Consider the following 22,267-nt stretch of genomic DNA (forward strand, 5'->3'; position numbering starts at 1 on the left):
AGCGACTACTTCAGGGCAGGCATCTTACATCTTCAATCTCCCCCTTTTAGCTTTGTGTGCCGATCAAGCACAACACTCTTCTGGTTCAGCAACCACGTTCCTCACCTGGAAACTTTCATACCAAATGTGCTTTTCTCCCCCACGAGATGTGCACCACACCATGCTTTTCTCCCCCATGAGATATGCATCCTCTGTATCAGAATATCACCATTCTCCCCCTGCTTGATTGCATACTAAGCTAAAACAGATACTTAGATGTCAAGCTTTACAGAGCTACCATCTGTTTCTTCATGTATAATCATGACACAGCCCCTGCTGTAGCGGAATAACAAGTACTGCATCACGATCTGACGCACCTGTCGAGCTACCTCTCGACCCACTTCTGTTGAGGACCTGGCTACCTTCATGTGTCGTCTCCTTGACCATGAGCCCTTCCCCATCCGCACCGAGTGCCCTCTGCACTCGTTGATATTGTCTTGGAGTGATTTCACACCCCTGAAGATCATCTCGCACCACTTCCTGACGCACTTCGATCTCCTTCCCCTTTGTGCCACAGACAACTCCATGTCCTGACTCCACGCTTGATGCTTCTTGATCTTCCTGAAGATCACTCCTAACAGAGCTGCATCCATCTTCTGATGTCTCATCCTTGATCTCATCAAGTAAGCCACTCTTGGCTAAGGACACCTCTTCAACCCTCATGGGCTTAGTGAACGTCTTGTTCACCTTCTTGGCCATGTTTATGCTCTTCTCACGAGCAAAACACTTCACCTTCTTGTGTCCAACCTTCCCATAGAACCAACAGCACATCTGATGTTGCTTCTTGCTTGGCCTGACACAGTTGCTGATGCACCGATCAGTCTCCTTCCTTGTACCAGCTGCACAACCATGCTTCAGAACCTCCTGTCTGACCTTCATGTTGTTGCACTGATGTACTACTTTCGGCTTGTTACTCACAGCTGCGCGCTGTAGAACTTTCTGCCTTACTTCATGTCGTACGTCCCGACGTACTTCCTGACAAGCTCCTTTGGCTCCACTTTTTGATGTGCTCCCATGCACGAAATGTGATAGCCCCTTCTGTTGTACTTCCTTAGTACTCTCAGCTCCTCGATATCTCAGTCCCCAATTCGCCTTGGCTGGTTGACCCATCGAGAGTATCTTATCCAACTCCTTAGATCCACTGTTGAGCATCCTGATCTGTTTGTGATTGTCAGCCAAATCACGTTCCAGCATCCTTGCTCTCTCTTGTTCACCAATAGCAACTTTCCTCAGCTTGTTATTTTCCTGCTCAAGAGACTCATTCTTCTCATTCACAGCCACAAGTTCTTCATGAAGTTCTTCAAGCAACTCGTTCTGCTTCTGAGCCATATCCTCCAATCTCAGATTCTGATCCTTGACCCTCAACCACTTGTTAAGCAGCACATGATACTCCTCATCATCTGTGCTGAGATCTGAATCAGAGGACTTAATAGATCCCTCCTTGCGTGCACCAAATGCAACAAGGTTCTTTATCACCTTTCCATCTTCTTCAGACTCTGAATCATCAGACGACAACAATGGAACTCCTTTCTCCTTCTTTGAGTTTGGACATTCACGTCGTGTGTGTCCAACACCTTTGCACTCAGAACACTTAAGTTCTCTTTGTTGTGCTACAGGACAGTCAGCCCTTATATGACCAACGCCTCCACACTCATAGCACTTGAGATTTTCTCTCCTTCTGTCATTGTCACGATCACCTCCCTGGCGACCATACTGATTCCTCCCACCAGAAGAATTCATCTTACCAAAATTTCTGACCAGCATACCAATGTCATCTTCAATCATCTGAAACCTATTAGTATCTTTGTCAGCTACAAGTGCCACACTCCTTGGCGCACTGCTTGATGTAGAGACTGAACTACTGTCTGTCTCCATCTCTTGTGCCTTCAGCATACCCACAAGCTTGTCAAACTTGAGCTCATCCGTGTTTGTAGTCATCTGTAAGACTGCCTTGTGAGCTCCAAATTTTGTTGGAAGACAGCGTTGTAACTTCTTTACAAGCTTCTTATCTTTGTACTTCTTCCCAAGTACAAATGCTTCATGCGCCATAGCACTGAGTTTGGCACTGAAGCTCGCTACAGAATCATTATCAGACCACCTGAGATTCTCAAACTGCGAACCAAGATGATCTAGATATGTCCTCTTGACACTCTCATCTCCTTCAAACGAATTCAGCAGGATCTCCCACGCCTCTTTAGCCGAAGTACTCCCATGAATCAGCTGAAACTGCTCTGCTCCAACAGCTTCAAAAATCACCGACAACGCCTTTGCATTAAATTTTGATGCATTGCGTTCTGCCTCTGACCAATCCTCTTTTGGCTTAGGTTTCTTCTCACCTCATGTGACTATGGTAGGCTCCTCCCAACCAATCTCCACAGCTGTCCAAGCATCTTCATTGATTCCTCGAATCATCTGCTTCATGTGATCCTTCCAATGATCATACTGGTCCGCATTCAACACGGTCGCCTTCTGCACAGAAATAATCGTGTCCATCTTCACCTTCAGGATTACACCGATAACTTAGGTGTCCCGCTCTGATACCACTTGTTAGTGCAAAGATGACACCACAATTGATAATGCAGAAGATAACTCAAGAGACAAATCACACAAGCACACCAAAGCTTTATTAGAATCTCCTTAAACAATTTATTACAAGATCTGCTTAATTCAGCTTTTACACGTCAGTGTTAACACCCTAACACACGCTACTGAAAGATCCTAAGCTACCCGCTTATGTCTCTTCTCCGTCAAGTACTTCAGCCACTGCTTCAGCACGACCCAGAACACTTCCAAGAGCTTCTCTCTCTCTATAAGATCAGCCTCTGTGTCTCTGTCTCTATACAGACGACCCATCGCTATCTTATAGTTATTCTCCATGTTCCCGAAACCCTAGTCTCCAAGGCAACATGTATGGACATCTTCCATAACAATAAGTGCAACTTTCCTTTTCTTGGAATGCACTTATTCATCTTTCTTTAAGTCATAAACTTGCTCCTCAAGTTTATTCTTCTTTCCATATCTCCAAGATACTCCCTTGCTCTCCAAGTCTACACGACTCCAGCTCAGCATCTTGACTCCACATGGTCTTCACCACTTAACCCGACGTCTGCTTCAGCAACTACGTCAGCGACTACTTCAGAGCAGACATCTTACATCTTCACCTTCCACTCTAATTAAGAAACTTCAAATTATACCAAGCAAAAAAAAACCCACCAAAAGAAACTCTTCTCCTACCACCAAACTCTCGATCGTAACCCAGTTCCACCTAAAACGAACACGAAACCACTCTAAATAAACTTTTTTGTTATATTTATACAAACGAGAATCTAAATGACTGAAGTATAAGAAGATAAAGACAAAATTTTGATCAACCAACTATTCCTGCTGCTTCTTAGCCAATGCCGAAGACTCCGATTCTTCGAGCTCATCTAAAAGGCCTCTAGTAAATTAAAGATCGTAGAAGGAACACATTTATGCGACAAATGATGGGAATGTAAAGGATGGTCCGAGTTTTGTTGTAACCATACAATCTTCGACTTTTTTGAGACATATCGGTTCGAGAATCTAATCTCCAAACAAAACAGCCCTGTCGGCAGTCGCTCACGCTGTCGGTTTTTGGGATTACCGATCATTCATCAACGCCGCTGCTGAGTATCAGCCTCTTGGCTTGGATACCGCCGGTGATAAACTTCAAGGAATGAAGGAAGTCGCTGCCTTTCTTGGTCACGTTGGAAGCAAAACTTCATGAAAATTATAGCTAAACCGTTTTATTAAATGTTATCGGGTAACTGAACCGCTAGTAATTAACCGGTATTGTTATTTCGGTTTAAAGGCGGGTACGGTGTTGCGACGGGTGGACCATTGGCTTGGGGGTTGTGTTACAACAAGGAGATGAGTCCTGATCAATTTTATTGTGACGACTACTATAAATTAACGTATCCATGTACCCCTGGAGTTTCGTACTACCACGGTCTACTACTACAGGGCAGAACTATAAAATACAGTCTAATACATTTATAATTTTGAATTATCAATCGGGACATCATAAAAATCAGTATCAAAATACACTAATTTTAAAATTTTATGGTGGACAGTTGCCCCTCCTACTCATGCTGTAGATCCGCCACTATGGCAATCAAAACGACTTCCGGTTCAGTCTAACTTTTAATTTCTTAACACAATTTCGATTTTGTTGGTCTGGTTTAGAAATTACAATTTGGTCAAACCGGGGAGGCGTTGAAAGTGGACCTACGGAGTCATCCAGAGTATCACGAGATTTAACGACTCAACGTTGGCGTTTCAAGCTGCTATCTGGCGGTGGATGACGCCGCCGAGGAAGCATGTACTGTCGGCGCATAATGTGTTCGTCGGAAAATGGAAAACGAAGAAGAATAACACGGCGGCAAATCGGTCTCCTGGCTTTGGAACCACCATAAACGTCCTGTACGGCGAGCAGATGTGCAACACGGGGTTTGATAACGATGAGATGATAACATTATCTCTCACTACTTGTATCATTTAGATCTTATGGGAGTTGGAAGAGAAGGAGCTGGTCCTCGTGATATCGTGCGCTGATCAAGAGCCTTTCTCTTCTTCCTCCTCATCTTCTCCTCCGAGCACTCGATCCTCATCTTGAATGCGAGATATATCCGCGCAAGAGTATGGGTTTTGTGGATTTTGATGTTAAGAAAAAACTGTGAGTTGTGTAATGGGTATGTATTATCATATTATGTAATGCATGAACTTCGTAAATTTTCTACGTGCATAAATAACTAATATATAACAAAATTGACAAAAAAGAACAACAACTGATATCAGTTCTTGATGGTGTGACACATTAAACTTGTAACACTAATAACCATAATCAATAAATCAGTGTAATAGCTTTTGTTTTGGTAACTAATCTGCCATAATTTTAAATAGTGATTTGCTCCAAAAAAAAAAATCAAATTGTGATTATCTAGGAACTTACCACCAAATTACCATTCGAAGGCGTCAAGAGCAATCATGTTATCGGTGGATAAGATAGATCATGTCATAAGCAAGTAATAAATTGTTTGGTCAACGTACGTCATTATTTATGTAAGTTTATTTACGCGTCGGGTCAGAGTGTAAACAACTCTTTAATGGGATGGATAATGATAAAGAAGAAAATGAGGTCATTCAACCATAGTAAACTACAGCTTGATCGGGCGGACGTTTGTTTTTATTTTTTATAAATGATAATATGTTTTAAAATTTACCCGTTTAAATAATGGTTTAATATGTGGAAGCACCGTAACCTATTGGTTAAGGTTTAAAGGCTTCTACACTCAGGTCTGGGGTTCGAATCCCAGACTATGCAATTTATTGCAGATTGTAGAAAATCCAGGTTTCAAGTCCCGGAGAGAGCGGTTTATTAAACAATTATGCAGACTACAGAGGAAAGACTTGCAAGGGATCTTCAACATGGTGCAAGTAAATCTGGTCAGGCGTGGATCTTCATAGGACGGCTCATGTGATGCAGTTAGGCGTAGGTCTTCATAAGGCAGGTAGTATTGTCGGTTGTCGAATCGTCTATGTAATCTTTCCTATATCATAATTGTAAGATCGTAATAAATCAGCGTTAAAAAAAAAATAATGGTTTAATATAACATTTCTAAACACAATAATTTTATAGTTTATATTGAGTAATTTTGTTTTATTTTGTAAACCATCAATTGTATCATCCATATTCTAAAAATATGATATGTATATCCACACAAATGTATTTTTATTTTTATGAATCAAAATTTTATGATAATGCATAACTAAATGGTTGTATATATTGTTTAAAATATATGGTCTTATATATTTTCTACTTTTTAACATTTATCATACTGAATTTACATTGGACTATTATTTATATGAAAATATATGTAGCATAATATATTTATATATTAATCTATATATTATATAAATGTTTTTTTTGTAACTTTTTTTAGTTATTACTTATAAATAATAAAAATACAATTATATAGATTTTAAAACAATATTTTTCATTAACTATTTAAAGTTAGATAGAGAATTAATAAGAGAAAAAATCATATAAGGTAGGTTAGTTAATATGGAATTAATTATTATGTATATATGGAATTAGTAAAATAATTACCATATAAAGTATGCATTTAATTGTGAAATGTATATATGAAATTAATTATTTTAAAACACACATATTAAATAGGAAAAACAAAGAATATTGAAAGCTATGTTTATTAATTATTGTTGCCATGATTTTTTAGTTAAAATTTGATTTTGAAAACGCACTAATTGAAGAGAAAAAACAAAGATCCTAAAAAATAGGTTAATTAATAACTTCAGTGGCATGTCATTATAAATATAGCGGAAAACTAAGGTATAATCTAAATTTATACTTTCTCTTTTAATAGATTAGAAGATGCATTAATCTAATGAACAATAAAACTGATAGTAAATTATAAAATATCGTTGTTTTCTGTTAATTTTGTAACCAAAGTACGATGAAAATGTCACATAATAAATTAGAAAATAACTAATGTAATTTATAGCCTGACGTTCTTTTTTAAACATTTGAGAGAAAATAATTTGGATAGTTTCTTTTAAAGGTTGTCTAATAATTTATTATTTAATTGGAAGCTCTATTTTTTGTTTTTTTTTTTTGACATCGAATTGGAAGCTTTATTTAGTTTAAATAGATTCCTTATTTAGTTTAAATAGATTCCTTATTTGGTTTTCTGACTTGTAGGATAATATTTTTGTTATTTTATAAAAAAAAATCTATTTATGTTTTGAATTTGATCTCCTAACATTATGATTGTGATCTGTGTTATCTCTTTTTGATGAAAAAAGAAGAAGATCTGTGTTATCTCTTACCAAAAAAAGAAGAAGAAAACGTTCAAGTCAGCAAAGACCGCAGCCAAATTACTAAAACAGGGTAGTCTTCTATTTTTTAAAAGACACATTTTGCTATTAAAACATAGATTCAGAAAACAAATTCAAATATAAATTGTCAAGTTTGTGTTGCTATTCTTTAAAAAAAAAAAAAAAAAAAAAGTTTGTGTTGCTATTAAGTTCAGAGAGAAATATTCTTGAAAAAGGTTGCTGCCGTCATAAAGAACACCACCAGGTAAATTTGTTTTAACTTCCGATCCTCTTAAATATTCTTAACCCTAGTTAAATAGGAATCTTAAGAAGAAGAAAAAGTTGCTTTCACTTGTTAACCTTTTTTCATATATATTTTTTTTTGGTAAAAACCTTTTTTCATATTATTAGAAAGATGTGTTATTTATTGAACTTTTATCCTTTTTATCTTGTTTTAGTGATTTTAAATTATACAATCAACTATTTTTGCAGTTGAGGATTAGATAAGGTTAGTAAGAATCGATAACTCTTGAAAATTTATTTTATTTTACTCAATTGCAAAATTCATAAATCATAAAACTTAGAGAAAATAATTAGTAGAAAATAGCAACATTCCATATATTTATGAATATTTATTTTGTCATATTTTGTTATCATCGATCTAGCTAAACAGATACAGTGTCGAACTGTCATATTTTGTTAACAGGAAGCGGATCTGGAGAGAAATCAGTAGAAGTTCCAGTTCATTCTGCTCAAGTAGCAGCTACACGCCCTCGCCATTCTGTCCGTAGGATAGTATTGGGGAGTGGCAAAATCTTGGAAGAAGGGTTGATGGATAATTCCAATCCTTCAAAGTCAATATGAGAATACTCAGCTGGAACTGTCAGGGGATGGGGAATACCCCGACAGTTCGACACCTACAGGAGTTGCTTGGTCAGCATCATCCTGAGCTGTTATTCCTCAGTGAGACCAAAAACAGAAGAAGGTACATAGAAGGTTTGGTAGAAAAGTTCGGTTTCAGCAACTTGAAAACAGTGGAACCGGTGGGAAAAGGCGGTGGTCTTGCAGTAATGTGGAAAGAAAGTTGCAAGGTTGAGGTACTGCAGGCCAGCCGCAGAGTAATAGATTTAAAGATTCAGTGGCAAGACAAAATGTTCTTTCTCACCTGCGTATACGGAGAGCCAATCAAGGGCAAAAGAGGTGACGTTTGGGAAAGGATCACAAGAATTGGTACAACCAGAAATGGAGCATGGGTAATGACTGGCGATTTCAATGAGCTTATTGATCCTTCAGAAAAGATAGGCGGAGCAGCAAGGAGTGCAGAAGAAGGCAAAGACTTTCGGAAAATGTTGCATGCTTGTGGGCTTTGGAACATAAAACATGTCGGCTACCAATTCTCATGGGCAGGAACCAGGAATAACGAAAATGTCCAATGTAGATTGGACAGAATAGTCGCAAATCAAGCCTGGCTAGATATGTTCCCCCAAGCGTCAGCAACCTATTTACAGAAAGTCTGCTCAGACCACAGTCCAGTCATGACTAACCTCATTGAGCAAATGTGGAGACAGCAAGCAGGTTTCAAGTACGACCAGCGCTGGATAAAACGCGATGGTTTCATCACTGCAGTCTCTCAATCGTGGAAGCGACACAGTGCAGGACAAACGGGACTCCTACGCAAAATCTCTCAATGCAGGAAAGACATCTCCATCTGGAAGAGAGCAGCAAAACCAAACTCCCTCTCAGAATCCATGAGCTCCACTCCAAGATAGACGAGGCAACACGAAGCTGTTTCAACAAGGGAGAGGAGCTGAGCCTCTTAAGATCTGAGCTAAATGAGGAGTACCATAACGAAGAGATCTTCTGGATGCAGAAAAGCCGACTCAATTGGCTCAGTCCGGGGACAGGAACACCAAATTCTTTCACGCAGTCACAAAAAACCGTAGAGCACAAAACAGGATCCTCAGTCTCATTGATGATGATGATAAGGAGTGGTTTGCGGGAGAAGACCTTGGAAGACTTGCAGACTCTCACTTCAAGCTACTGTATTCTTCAGAAGACGTGGGAATCACCCTAGAAGACTGGAACAGCATACCAGCGATAGTCACAGAAGAACAGAACGCTCAGCTAATGGCACAGATATCCAGAGAGGAAGTGAGAGAGGCAGTGTTCGATATCAACCCACACAAGTGCCCAGGCCCGGACGGCATGAATGGGTTCTTCTTTCAACAATTTTGGGACACAATGGGAGATGATCTCACAACTATGGCGCAAGAATTCCTCAGAACAGGGAAACTTGAAGAGGGAATCAACAAAACAAACATCTGTTTGGTTCCAAAAAAGCTGGAGGCAAAGAGGCTAGTGGAATTTCGCCCCATAAGTTTGTGTAATGTCGCCTATAAGATTGTCTCAAAAGTACTTAGTAAGCGATTGAAGTCTGTACTACCTTGGATAATAACAGAAACTCAAGCAGCTTTTGTCGAAGACAGACTCATCTCTGATAATATCTTGATTGCCCATGAGTTATTGCACGCTTTGAATTCCAACAACAGCTGTTCCAGAGAGTACATTGCAGTGAAAACTGACCTCTCCAAGGCCTTTGACCGAGTAGAATGGTCGTTCCTAGAGAAAGCGATGCGGGCTTTGGGCTTCTCAGACGCCTGGTGCAGAACAATCATGGAATGCGTCACATCAGTAAGCTACCAGGTGCTTATCAACGGTACTCCTCACGGAGACATCAGACCCACGAGAGGCATTAGGCAAGGAGACCCGCTCTCCCCATATCTCTTTGTAATATGCACTGAAATGCTGGTCCAGAACTAATCCAAGCTGAAAACTCAGGAGAGATCACAGGCCTAAAGGTGGCCCGTGGAGCTCCTGCAGTCTCCCATCTCTTATATGCTGACGATAGCATGTTCTACTGCAAACAGTCAGATGAAGAGCTCAGCCGCCTAACTGCAATATTACAAGAGTACAGTCTTGCCTCTGGTCAGAGAATAAACTACCAAAAGTCAAGCATTTACTTTGGCAAAAACATTCCAAGCGAGAGGAGAGAAGAAATCAAGCTGAAACTTGGAATGGAGCAGGAAGGGGGTGATGGTATATACCTAGGCCTCCCTGAATCTTTTGGAGGCTCTAGAGTATCCATTTTGAGCTTCCTCAAAGAAAGACTCGAGCAAAGAATCGGTGGCTGGCAAAATAGGTTCCTTTCTCCAGCAGGCAAAGAAGTGCTTCTCAAAGCAATTGCTTTAGCTCTTCCAACCTACACAATGTCGTGTTTCCTGGTGCCAAAGACGATATGCAAGAAAATTATGGCTATAATGTCAGATTATTGGTGGAAGAGCAACACGGCGTCAAAAGGAATGCATTGGAGAAGTTGGGAGAGCCTATGCTCCCCAAAGGACAAAGGAGGACTCAGTTTTAAAGATCTAGAAGCTTTCAACACGGCTCTGCTTGGGAAGCAACTCTGGCGCATTATCACCCAACCAGACTCATTGCTAGCCAGAATCTTCAAAAGCAGATACTTTAGATCCTCTGACCCTCTCAATGCCCCACTAGGATCCCGGCCCTCATATGCGAGGAGAAATATCCACTCAGCTCAGCATCTGATCAAACAAAGCGCTAAGGTGATCATTGGAAACGGTGAAAACACAAACATATGGAGAGAGAGATGGCTTGGAAGCTCACCTGCGTCACCAATCACCCAAACAAGCACAGTTCCAGAGCCTATTAGGCACCTACTCTCTATGGATATGAAGGTTGCAGATCTGATGATGCCATGTAGAAGAGAGTGGAATTGTAACCTGATCAACAGTATATTCCCCGAAGGAACTCGACGCAAAATCCTCTCCATACACCCACAAGGTCCCATAGGAGAGGACACCTGCAGCTGGGAATACTCGAAATCAGGGCACTATAGTGTAAAATCTGGGTACTGGGTGCAGACAAACATCATCGCAGCGGCCAACCAACGAGGAACAGTAGATCAGCCAAGCCTCGACGACTTATATCAGCGGGTTTGGAAGTACAACACCAGCCCAAAAGTGCGCCACTTCCTTTGGCGATGCATCAGCAACTCCCTCCCAACAGCAGCAAATATGAGAAGCAAACATATCTCTAAAGATAGGAGTTGCTCTCGTTGCGGTATGGAGAGCGAAACAGTCAACCATATTCTATTCCAATGCCCGTATGCACGACTGATATGGGCTACCTCTCCCATTCACGCACCACCCCATGGTATAATGTCTGATTCCCTCTACTCAAATCTCCACCGAGTGCTGAATCTACAAGAAAGATACACTTCAGAAGAGGCACACGCGGAGCTCGTCCCTTGGCTACTCTGACGCCTTTGGAAAAACAGGAATGACTTCCTCTTCCAAGGCAAAGACTATCCAGCACCAGACACAGTCAATAAAGCTATAGAGGACACAGCAGAGTGGATGAGGAGACAAGAGGAAGATAAAACAGAGGTTAAAAAACCCACTAGCAGTACGCAACATCTCAAATGGACGCCACCAACTCAGAACTGGATCAAATGCAACACAGACCATCAACAACAAGGTATTGGATGGGTCTCTAGAGACTATGCGGGACGACTGTTGTGGGCAGGAGCACAAAGGTTCGAAGGTTTGAGCTCACCTGTGGAAACTGAAGCAACCGCTTTGAACTGGGCAATAAGGTCAATGGCCCGCTTGGGCTACTCACAGGTGATATTCGAAACAGACTCGCAGGTACTGGCAAGGATGATCGAAGGTTCAGCAGAGACATGGCCAAAGATACAACCGATCATCCAAGACATCACCCAATCCCTTCAGAAGAACCGGAGCTACAGAGTAGAGTTTTTCTCTAGAGACGGTAACAAAACGGCAGATAGGATAGCAAAGGAAGCTTTTTCTCTTTTGAATCATGTTCTTAAGTTGTATTCTATGGTGCCAAGTTGGTTGAAACCAGTGTTAGAGGCTGATATGCCTTCTGTAGGATTGAACTATGATGTAGGTCTGAACAATATTGGTTAATGGAAAGTTTGATGTTGAGAAAAAAAAAAAAAAAAGATACAGTGACAGTCTGATCCTCAATTTGCATCGACGACCTTACAAAATTTGTTCGGTTCAGATTATTTTGGCCATTTTCCCGGTCCGCTAACAAAATCAAACCGGAAAACTCAGAGAACGCCACGTGGCAGTTGTACCTCACACACACACTCCATATAAGCCTTCCTCTCCCACCTTTTCAACTTCACCAACGTGTGATTGTTCCTCCTCTCACTTCAGAAACAGGAGACAAAGAGAGAGAGAGAGATGGCGGCGACAAAGTCTCGTGACATCGACGACCTTCCGAAAATTCAGGCGAACTACACCGCGTTGACGCCGCTCTGGTTCTTAGACAGGGCTGCGGCGGTTCATCCGACGAGGAAATCGCTGATTCACGGATCGCGGGAGTACACGTGGCGGCAGACTTACGAGCGATGTCGCCGCCTCGCTTCCGCTCTCGCGGATCGTTCGATTGGCCCTGGTTCCACGGTAATCGCTCTTGATCTTCCCTTTTTAAAGAATCATTAATTAAAATTGATTTTCATGAATATCGTCTGAATCCGTGTTGACTGGCTGAAAAGTTCTTTTTCGTTTCCTCCAGTTTTGATGGGAACATTAATTCATTTTATTTCGTCCCCAATTAAAATCGAATTTCTATTATTGTCTCGGTTCGAAAACGTGCCGATTGATATTAATTCTGTACCACCGGTTAACCGTTTTGGTTTGGTTAGAATATATGTTGTTGGCAAAAAAAAACAAAACGATTTCATAAAATAATTACAGATTAAAACCATAACTGTTCGGATTAACGATTGCTCTCATATGAATCTTGTTCAAACGATATACACTGATTTGATCCTATGATTGCTATCTTACCTTTGGATGTGAAGCTTTGGTCTTATTGTAATCTGAATAATTGCATTTTTTTCATATTAATAATAATTTTATGGAATCATGGAATAACCATAGTGTTCTGTATCTTAACTTCTATAGTTCGTAGGTATGGTTGCTCTCGCATGAATCTTGTTCATGGATACACTGTGGTTGTGTTGATGTTACTTTTTTCATGAACAAGAACTGGTTGCTTTGGTTCTTATTGTTATCTGAATCATTGCAATTTTTATCATTGCAGGTGGCTGTAATTGCACCCAACACTCCAGCAATGTACGAAGCTCATTTCGGAATACCAATGTGTGGAGCCGTCTTGAACGCCGTCAACATCCGTCTCAACGCCCCCACTATCGCTTTCCTTCTCGGACACTCTCAGAGCGCTGTTATCATGGTGGATCAAGAGTTCTTCACTCTTGCAGAGGAGTCTTTGAGACTTATGGAGGAGAAAGCTGGGAGCAGCTTCAAACGCCCGCTCCTAATCGTCATAGGTGATCACACCTGTCCTCCAGAGTCGCTTCACCGGGCTTTGTCGAAAGGAGTTGTAGAATACGAGGATTTTCTTGGAAGTGGAGATCCTAACTATGCGTGGGAGACACCAGCTGATGAGTGGCAGAGTATTGCTCTTGGTTACACCTCGGGAACAACCGCTAGCCCGAAAGGTGTGGTGCTTCATCATCGAGGAGCGTATCTAATGGCTTTAAGCAATCCTCTTATTTGGGGGATGCAAGAAGGCTCTGTTTACTTGTGGACTCTCCCTATGTTTCATTGCAATGGTTGGTGTTTCACTTGGGCTCTTGCTGCGCTCTCCGGTACTAACATCTGTCTCCGTCAGGTACTGCTTGAGAGCTTTAATCTTCACTTTTAGAAGAAGTTGACATACTTAGATGATTTTGTTAATCTGTTTGTTTCAGGTCACGGCGAAAGAAGTGTATTCGAGCATAGCCAAGTATAACGTTACCCATTTCTGTGCGGCTCCTGTGGTCCTCAACACTATTGTCAATGCTCCTCAAGAGGACACTATCCTCCCCCTTCCCCATACTGTCCACGTCATGACCGCAGGAGCTGCTCCTCCACCTTCTGTTCTCTTCTCCATGAACCAGAAGGGCTTCCGAGTCACTCACACCTATGGGCTATCCGAGACGTACGGTCCTTCCACCGTAGCCGCCTGGAAGCCCGAGTGGGACTCCCTCCCTCCTGAGACGCAGGCCAAGCTCAATGCTCGCCAAGGTGTCCGCTACATCTGCATGGAGCAGCTTGATGTCATCGACACTCAGACAGGAAAACCTGTTCCTGCAGACGGTAAAACCGCCGGAGAGATTGTTTTCCGAGGGAACATGGTGATGAAAGGATACTTAAAGAATCCTAAAGCTAACGAGGAGACTTTCGCTGGTGGGTGGTTCCATTCAGGGGATATCGCGGTGAAACATCCAGACAACTACATCGAGATCAAGGACAGGTCGAAGGACATTATAATCTCCGGCGGTGAGAACATCAGCAGCGTGGAGGTCGAAAACGTTGTTTACCATCACCCGGCGGTTCTTGAAGCCTCTGTTGTGGCCAGGCCAGACGAGCGGTGGCAGGAATCTCCGTGTGCTTTTGTGACGGTCAAAAGCGGTTACGAGAAGCAAGACCAGAAAAAGTTGGCTCAGGATATAATGAAATTCTGCAAGGAGAAGCTGCCGGCGTACTGGGTCCCAAAGTCGGTGGTGTTTGGGCCATTACCGAAGACGGCTACTGGAAAGATTCAGAAGCATGTATTGAGGACTAAGGCGAAAGAGATGGGACCAGTACCAAGAAGCAGGTTGTAGAAAGCCGAAGTGGCATCGTTTTAAAAATAATACGTTTCTACGTTCCTGTGTGTAACTTGTGTTTCCAAATGATAACAGATAAGGTATTTTCATTTTGTAATATCTTGTATGGTCTTTCTATACATGTAATTCTCGTTCAAACTTTTACATGGAATGAAGAAAGAAAAAAGAAGAGCTGTTGCTACCAAATTAGAAAGAAAAAAATCATTCACTCGTTTATCAGGTGGATTAATACAATGCGTTAGATTTCTAGTGAGCCGGACTTACTATTAAGACTATGTTTACAGCTTCTAACGTTATTAATTTGATATTATATAGGGCAATTCTCTTAATTTATGTGTTTTGTTAGTATTTTCCTATAATCTATAGATAATAATACATAAACTCCAAGATTTTTTTTGAACCCTTTTTATAAACTTTTATTTATTCATGAGCAATTTCAATTCATAGCACCAAGAAATTTACATGAGAAAAAAAAAGTGAACAAAAAACATTTAGTTTCACTTCCGCTCAGCTCCGTCGTTGGAGTGAGTTCGTGACACGAGAGGCTTCCTCCCCTTCTTCAGCTTCCAAAACCTTCAAACACCTACTCTCCTCAGGTAAAACCACCAATCCCATCGACCAGCGTCACATTTCACAAATCATGGAGAGAAAGGATTGGTGATTCTTACTCCTGAAACAGGAGCTTACTTCTCATCGAATCGCTCTAAACCCTCGATTCATCATATCAGTGTTTTGCAGAACCCCACTACACATTCCATTTCCACCCCTGGTTCTCCAACACAAACCCGGTTTACTCCAACGACCAGTCTTTGAAAACCGTTCTAGAGACGCCCTTTATTGCTCTCTAAGGAGCTTCTTAAAGATATTAGAGGACTCAAGGTATCGAATTACCGACGAGTTGATGTGCGTTTTGATGTTAGGTTTAGGCAGCTAAATACTGTAACCATGTCTTTGCGTAGATATATCTTTCCTTTTGGATGAAACCAAGCACGAGGCTTTCGATGCGTTGGTGAAGTCTAACTCCCTTGACTTGGCTTACCTCAAGTTTCACCAGATTGCCTGCTCAGACCTTCTAATATCCTGATTCCCTCCTCTTGTGAATTGTAGTATCTTCCAAGAGGTTAAGCGTGTGGTGGTTTCAAACGTAATAAAATCCCCCGCCCGAGGGTAATTTGGTAATTGTAACAACCCCGAAATACTAGGGCTTCCGCCCCCGCGTTCCTCAGCTACTATAAAAGCACTCTCAGTTTGTTAATAATATCCGTTACTTTACCATTCGCCGTCTCTCTCTCTCCCTTCCTTATCATCAAAAGTAGCTAACGATCAAAGATGTCCGAGGGATCAGAAGAAACGAAAACAAAGCTTGATTCCGCCGGAGAGTCATCGGACGTCGATAACGAGAACTGCATTAGCAGTGGAAGTGGAGGTGGAAGTAGTGGCGAGACGAAGCGGACTTGCGTTGATTGCGGAACATTCCGAACTCCCCTTTGGCGCGGTGGCCCCGCCGGACCTAAGGTGAGAACTACTCTATACTCATTAACTTTTCAATCTTCTGGATCACTAGTCTCTCATGATCGGCATGTACGTTTCTTTTTTTACGCAGTCGTTGTGCAATGCGTGTGGGATCAAGAGCAGGAAGAAGACGCAAGCTGCTCTCGGAATCAAACCAGAGAAGAAAATCAGAAACAGTATCATTACCAGTGATTCCAGTGATCTAAGCCTGGAAGATGATGATGATCACAAAACTTGCAGCAGCAAAGGGATGAGTAGGTTTTTGGATTTAGGGTTTAAGGTTCCAGTGATGAAGAGATCATCGGTCGAGAAGAAGAAGAGGCTGTGGAGTAAACTCGGCGAGGAAGAGAGAGCCGCCTTGCTTCTCATGGCTCTCTCTTGTGCCTCCGTTTATGCTTAAAAAACGATGAAGAATAATAAAAGCTTTCTTCTTCTTCGTTTTCTTTTTGTGTGACAGTTAGGTTTGTTTAAACTAGAGAGAGAGATATATATATATATATGTATGAACACGTTTGGTTTCCACTAATGTTATGTATTCATTAGCCTAATGAATTTCTATTTTTTTAAGAGAGCAGCAATACAAAATTATTCAAAGGCGTTTTTCTATGCATTAAAGAGAGAGTAACTCCTACAAAATAATTTTACAATAATACAAACAAATATAATCTGCCTTTCAAAATTTCACGCAGATTATTATATAAATAGATATCAAACAAATTTTCACCAACGATGTTACTGCGTAATTAGCAGATGGTCGTCTAAATGATACATTACAAATCTGTCTCCTTCGGTTTAATCCAATCAAACCGGGATATCATCGATTGAATATGCGTCAAAGTCGAACTCGGTATCAACAACCGGTGCCACTCCTTCCTGTATCAACAACAACACATGATTGTTTGTTCAACTTCTGTTATTAAGTCAACGTTTCTTTCTATTTGCTCTTCTGTCGGAATTTGAACACAACCATTATTACAAAAAGTGCCCAAGAAGCTCTTTAAAGTTAACTTATTATCCACTTCTCGTGAGGAAGAAAAAAGATTCTAGATTCATTATTTTGGCTAGTGGTAGTTTGCGTAATCATGAAAGGTACACGCAACCAGTGGTGAGAAAGCGTCTGAAACCGTTATATATTGAAAACGCAAAACTCTAAATGCTAAACGTTTATAAGAGAGAAACCAAAAAAAAAATCAAACCTGCTTAAGAAGTGCACTCATAAGATCTTCTTGATTACTATACTGCTCGTGGAACGCCATCGCTGCTGTATCTCTCTCCGACTTCACCCTCACTGAACTGCCACCACCGCCTCCGTTGCTATAAACCTGATGATGCGGTACCATGATTGGCTGTGTTAGCTGCTGGTTCCGGCCAAGATCGGTGGCTGCAACCGTTGCGTTGTTGTTGTTTCTCGACATGGAGGAAGAAGAGTAGGCTTCTGAGTTGGAGAAGGCTACGGATTCCGCGTCTTGATGCGCGTCGAAAGCGATACTCCGCAGATCCCAATCGTTATGTCTGTTGGAGAACATGTCGTAGCTTGGGGTGGCGAAGCCCGCTTCCGAGCTGTTAACCTCTTCTTGGTAAGAAGAAGAGGAAGAATGTGGTTTCCGAACCTGAGTCGGAACTGATAAGCCTGGTGCACTCGGAAGCGGGAAGCTGTTCACGGGGAGCTCTTGTTGGAAGCTGTTGAAGGCTACAGAAGTTGATGAGTGCTGTTGCGTTGCGAGGTTGGTGTAGCTTGTAGGTAACACACGGCTGCTCTCGGCGACACTGCTCCTTCCCGAGAAGCCGCTTCTCTCAGTTATACGGTTTGGTAACATAGGCTGCCTGATGGAGGGTGGCCCTCGCGGGAATGGCTGCTGCTGAGGCATCAGCATTCCGCTATGTCCGGCTCGAACAGCAGCAATCTGTTGCTGAATGCTCATTCTATTACCACCAACAGGAAGCTGCTGTTGCAACCCCGCGAGCTGTCTCGGTTCCATACCCGTGGGGACACCGTGAAGCAAGTTCATCTGCGGTTGTTGTGTTTGAAGACCGCCAATCCCATCTCCGAATCTTGGTTTCGAGTTGTCGAAGCTGAAGATGCTTCTCTCGTCCACCACCGAGGAAACAGGCAGCCCCGACTTGGAGACCATCGCAGGCCGGCCTAAACCAGCGGCTTGAAGCTGCGCAAGGCTCTGAGCAGGGAGCTGGCCTGTGACTGCTAACGCTTGAAGATCGAACCCGTTCAGTGAAGAAAGAGGTCCAAAGCTCGCGTCCTGACCCGTCATAAACGAGTTGTTTAAGTTTCCTTGGTGCTGTGAGACTCCCCCGAGGCGTCTTAGATATATCCTGTATTTCTGCAAGCCAACACAGCACCGGTTAAGAATATACTGTATGATAAAATACAACTGGTCGTTCCAGCATGGCACACATCCCAATGAAACATTGACTTTCACCCCGAATTTTTTGAAGTGGTAAAAGCCCATAAATTATTAAAAATATACTTTCTGTTTCAAAATACTCTTCGTTTCAAAATTTCACATAAATGCTATTTTCCAATAGAAATTCAATAAACACAATTTACTTGATAAAAACTGCATTTAAAATGTAAAATTGTATCTTTTAGAAACACATATTTTTTCTAATAATAATTAAAGTTCTTAAGAAATGTTTATAGCTCCCAAAATTTCAGATACGGTTATACGTTCCGGTTTGCGGTTTATACCTGGAGGTGACTGGCTACATTCTCACGGGTTAGACCAGGAACATTCATCAGCTCTAAGATCTTCTTTGGAACCGCCTCTGCGTCATAAAAAAAAAAAAAAACAATTAGATCCCAAAACATATCTCACAAATGCAAATGTAATAAAGAAGCTTTAAAAGTCTTTACTTTCAACGCCGAGCTGATTAACAGCAGCAACAAACTGCTGATGCAACTCAACAGACCAGACAACACGCGGTTTCTTCAGATTGGAGGCATCTTCGTCCCCTTGCTCATCCCCTTCCTCTTCTTTCCGTTTCCGCGAGTTATTGCTGCTGCTCCTCCAGTTGTTCCCTTCGTTGTTAACAGAGGAAGCGTTATCATCTGCCGCATCCTCAGAAACAGCTGGACCTCTCTGTTGCTGCTGCTGTCCGGTCTCCTCAATGCTCCCAGAATGCTCAGGCACGCTCCACTCGCTCCTCCTCTTACGAACCACGTGCTGCCATATGTTCTTGAGCGCCTCCATACGCACCGGTTTGATGAGGTAATCAACCGCACCGTGAGTGACTCCTTTTAGAACCACACTCTTTGAATCATCCGCAGACATCACTGTGTTTAAATTAAAACAAAGATCAGTAATTAGAAACCATATATAAAAGATTCAAGCTTTTGGAATTTTTAATGAAACGTACTGATAACAGGTAAGTCCATCTCAAGACCAACATGTTCAAGAAGCTTGAAGCCGTCCATGTCAGGCATATGAACATCGCTGATGACAATATCGAATCCGTGTTTGTTCTTTCTGAGCAGAGACAATGCCATCTCTGCTCTGTTGCACTTCGTTACTGAATTGTCACAAACACACACAAGAAAGAAAAAAGAGAGATCTCTTCTATTAATTACACTTAGATCGAAGAGAGACACAAGTGTTCCAAGGATCTCCTGAATTGACATGATCTAAACCAAACTCAAGTCAAAAGCTCAACAACATGAGAGACTCAGATTTGAATCCTTTTAAACCTTAAGTTAAGGAAAAAACATGTGATCTATAAACCAAGGAAGTGAAGAAGATTAATATTGTGAATCTTAAAAAGTTTCTATATTTGGGAGAGCAGAGTTAGTCAACAACCTAAACTCAAAACCATAATTATCCCTCAAAATAACATCTTTTCTTTTTTTTTTGTTATTGCGAGAATGGACCACAATAAATCATTAGGACAGAGAGACACATAAACTCGTGATATTAATCATCAAAAATTACTAAACCCAAAACAAAAAAAACTAAACTAAAAGAGAAGATCTTGTCTTTGTTTTTGTGAATTCGAACCTTCGTAGAGACAAGTTCTGAGCATCCTCTCCAAGATCATGAGACAAGTCGGGTCATCGTCAACCACTAGTACTCTAAGTCCCGACGGAAACATCTCCACCACGGCTTCACCTCCTTTGTTTCTACCGGAGCTCGACCCACCACCCGATCCGAGTCCTCTTCCCTGACTCGGATTCATCATCTCTCTCGGAAAGTAAAAAAAGAAAAGCAACAAAGGAATATATACCCAGAAATAAGGGAAATTTATTCGATTTCGGCTGAAACGAAAAAAAAAGAGAATAAGAATTGGAGATAGTGAAAATAAATTTGAAGGTAAAAAAGTGTAGAGAGAGAGAGAGAGAAGGAGAGATGAGACTTAGGGAGTTGAAGAAGAAGACATGAGGCTTGTCTCACCTTCGCAGCTTCTCCGTTATTTTAATCAGTAGAGTAAAGCTTATTACAAAAGATGGAACCCAAGAATAAAATTAAAAAAAAAACATGTCTTATATGATATCAGATACATACATGTCTTTCTGTCTGTGTATGCGGAGCTTACATGCCCTTTATTTTTCTTCTTTCTCTACATTTAAATCAGTTATACATAAATGTTAATCTTAGACCCATTTTAAAATATTAATCAATTATGGTTTGAGGTAACAACGTTTTAATTAAAAAAATACAACTAAATTATATATAAAATAAAAGTTTTTTTCAATTGTAATGAGCATTTGGATGTTGCCCCAATTGAGCTAACTTACTGGCTATTTTGTAAGGTAGTTAAATATAAGGGCTTGAGATTCATTTTTTGAAAATATTGGGTATGAAAGTATAATTGGAAGAAAGTGGGTCCAAACACCCTTGATGCGTGGATCCAGCTCATGCATGTACAAGTTTAATTAACTCGTTATCTAAAGTTGTAAACTCAACCTTAACAGATTATCTTTACTATTCTCAGGGTTTTTTCTTTTTTTTTTTTGATCAAAAACTATTCTCAGGGTTATTTGCCCGGTTTTTTAACTTTATTTTTGTATCCCCTATTAGTTCAAGAAAATGAAATTGCCTAAAATAAAGAACTGCATATACACTACTTTATTTTCTTAGTTCAATTTTTTTTACAAAATTACCCTTTAAATTTATGTAATTGAGAACCCATGCTTCCTGTATTATGGGCCTACATGTATTAAACTAAATGGTAAACAAATATAAACATCATTAAATAAAACAAAACAATACGATCTACGCACATTCAAGCATATGATTAAGGGTACCAAAATACACCTAAGCATTTTCTATCATTACGTACATGTTGAGCTAAGCTCTAATTATTTTAAAAACAAGTCAGTTTTCTTAAAACAAAAAGATAATTACAGTTTTATTTGGTATACACATAACATGCATACCTATTAAAACGTTGGATAATAAATAAATAACTCAAGTGGTTCGTTTGAATGATTAACAGCATCATATGCTACCCACCAATCGCCTATTACCTCGAAACAAAATTTTAAATATAGTACAGATGACAAACACACATTTGACTATTCGATTGTGCTGCGTCGTATTATACGTACTGTTATAAAAACAGCACAAACCAGTAACTATTCTATCAAATAGTTACTTTTGGCTTATTTCTGGTCTGCTATAAATGTACAAATTTGTCAACCTCAACGTAAATATTTTTAAGTTATCCAAGTTCAGTGTATATACTTTGCTTAAACAGGTGTTTAGCACTGCCGACATGTCTCGTATTTTAAAACTAAGTATAGAGTTGGTTTCATAAGACATTTCATATGCAGCGACTTATACCTTGCGTTATATATTTATATCAGTACAACTTATTTGGCTAATCTCTTGGTCGAATTTAATTTTTCTTCTTATAAACATAGATAATGAAAAAAAAAGCATTTAATGAAAAAAACATATAAATCACGTTACCGAGAAGCTTTCCCCACTGCGACACGTGTCCACGTGAAATGGATAAGATCACTAGCACCTTTTACATTCACCTCTAACATCTATCGTTGTCTTCGTTCGTTTTCCCCCTCTTTCGCCCCGGTAGCAAGTTGGGACTTAACATTTTAACCATTAAATTTGGTTCGATTCGTTATTTATTTTGATTTAATCCGAAATTTTCGGATATCCG

The 22,267-nt window shown here is 40.7% G+C and overlaps 4 protein-coding genes and 1 pseudogene across 4 annotated transcripts; 4 read left to right on the top strand and 1 right to left on the bottom strand.

The window, feature by feature from the left end:
- Positions 1-2,597: 2,597 nt before the first annotated feature.
- On the top strand, positions 2,598-4,675 carry LOC106398947 (annotated as a pseudogene).
- A 3,112-nt stretch (positions 4,676-7,787) lies between these two features.
- Positions 7,788-11,909, top strand: LOC125587312. The gene is made up of 4 exons (XM_048757559.1): positions 7,788-8,472; positions 8,768-9,613; positions 9,712-11,080; positions 11,255-11,909. Exons 1-4 carry the CDS (start codon positions 7,788-7,790, stop codon positions 11,907-11,909), a joined length of 3,555 nt encoding a protein of 1,184 aa, XP_048613516.1.
- Positions 11,833-14,812, top strand: LOC106401277 (acetate/butyrate--CoA ligase AAE7, peroxisomal). Its single transcript, XM_013841762.3, has 3 exons — positions 11,833-12,413; positions 13,057-13,647; positions 13,727-14,812. The coding sequence occupies exons 1-3, from the start codon at positions 12,192-12,194 to the stop codon at positions 14,621-14,623; spliced, it is 1,710 nt and encodes a 569-aa protein (XP_013697216.2). The 5' UTR covers positions 11,833-12,191; the 3' UTR covers positions 14,624-14,812.
- Positions 14,813-15,887: 1,075 nt separating this feature from the next.
- LOC106401572 (GATA transcription factor 17-like) lies at positions 15,888-16,705 on the top strand. Its single transcript, XM_013842111.3, has 2 exons — positions 15,888-16,141; positions 16,230-16,705. The coding sequence occupies exons 1-2, from the start codon at positions 15,956-15,958 to the stop codon at positions 16,536-16,538; spliced, it is 495 nt and encodes a 164-aa protein (XP_013697565.2). The 5' UTR covers positions 15,888-15,955; the 3' UTR covers positions 16,539-16,705.
- Positions 16,706-16,723: 18 nt separating this feature from the next.
- On the bottom strand, positions 16,724-20,624 carry LOC106401571 (two-component response regulator ARR1-like). The gene is made up of 6 exons (XM_022703347.2): positions 20,146-20,624; positions 19,511-19,663; positions 19,008-19,427; positions 18,843-18,919; positions 17,335-18,474; positions 16,724-17,011 (listed from the first exon to the last, which is right to left on the bottom strand). The coding sequence occupies exons 1-6, from the start codon at positions 20,324-20,326 to the stop codon at positions 16,940-16,942; spliced, it is 2,043 nt and encodes a 680-aa protein (XP_022559068.2). The 5' UTR covers positions 20,327-20,624; the 3' UTR covers positions 16,724-16,939.
- Between the last annotated feature and the right edge of the window lie 1,643 nt (positions 20,625-22,267).

This window comes from Brassica napus, chromosome C5 (genome assembly GCF_020379485.1).
Source record: "Brassica napus cultivar Da-Ae chromosome C5, Da-Ae, whole genome shotgun sequence".
Lineage (NCBI taxonomy): Eukaryota > Viridiplantae > Streptophyta > Magnoliopsida > Brassicales > Brassicaceae > Brassica > Brassica napus.

Bases quoted from the DNA above. Each gene is read 5' to 3' on its own strand.
- LOC125587312 (XM_048757559.1), top strand. From the start codon at position 7,788: ATGGGGAATACCCCGACAGTTCGACACCTACAGGAGTTGCTTGGTCAG. The intron at 8,473-8,767 runs GTTTCAAGTACG...TTCTGGATGCAG, and splicing joins AATGTGGAGACAGCAAGCAG to AAAAGCCGACTCAATTGGCT. The intron at 9,614-9,711 runs GTACTCCTCACG...ATGCTGGTCCAG, and splicing joins CTACCAGGTGCTTATCAACG to AACTAATCCAAGCTGAAAAC.
- LOC106401277 (XM_013841762.3), top strand. From the start codon at position 12,192: ATGGCGGCGACAAAGTCTCGTGACATCGACGACCTTCCGAAAATTCAG. The intron at 12,414-13,056 runs GTAATCGCTCTT...TTATCATTGCAG, and splicing joins CGATTGGCCCTGGTTCCACG to GTGGCTGTAATTGCACCCAA. The intron at 13,648-13,726 runs GTACTGCTTGAG...TGTTTGTTTCAG, and splicing joins CTAACATCTGTCTCCGTCAG to GTCACGGCGAAAGAAGTGTA.
- LOC106401572 (XM_013842111.3), top strand. From the start codon at position 15,956: ATGTCCGAGGGATCAGAAGAAACGAAAACAAAGCTTGATTCCGCCGGA. The intron at 16,142-16,229 runs GTGAGAACTACT...TTTTTTACGCAG, and splicing joins GTGGCCCCGCCGGACCTAAG to TCGTTGTGCAATGCGTGTGG.
- LOC106401571 (XM_022703347.2), bottom strand. From the start codon at position 20,326: ATGATGAATCCGAGTCAGGGAAGAGGACTCGGATCGGGTGGTGGGTCG. The intron at 19,428-19,510 runs GTACGTTTCATT...ATTTAAACACAG, and splicing joins GATGGACTTACCTGTTATCA to TGATGTCTGCGGATGATTCA. The intron at 18,920-19,007 runs GTAAAGACTTTT...TTTATGACGCAG, and splicing joins TAATCAGCTCGGCGTTGAAA to AGGCGGTTCCAAAGAAGATC.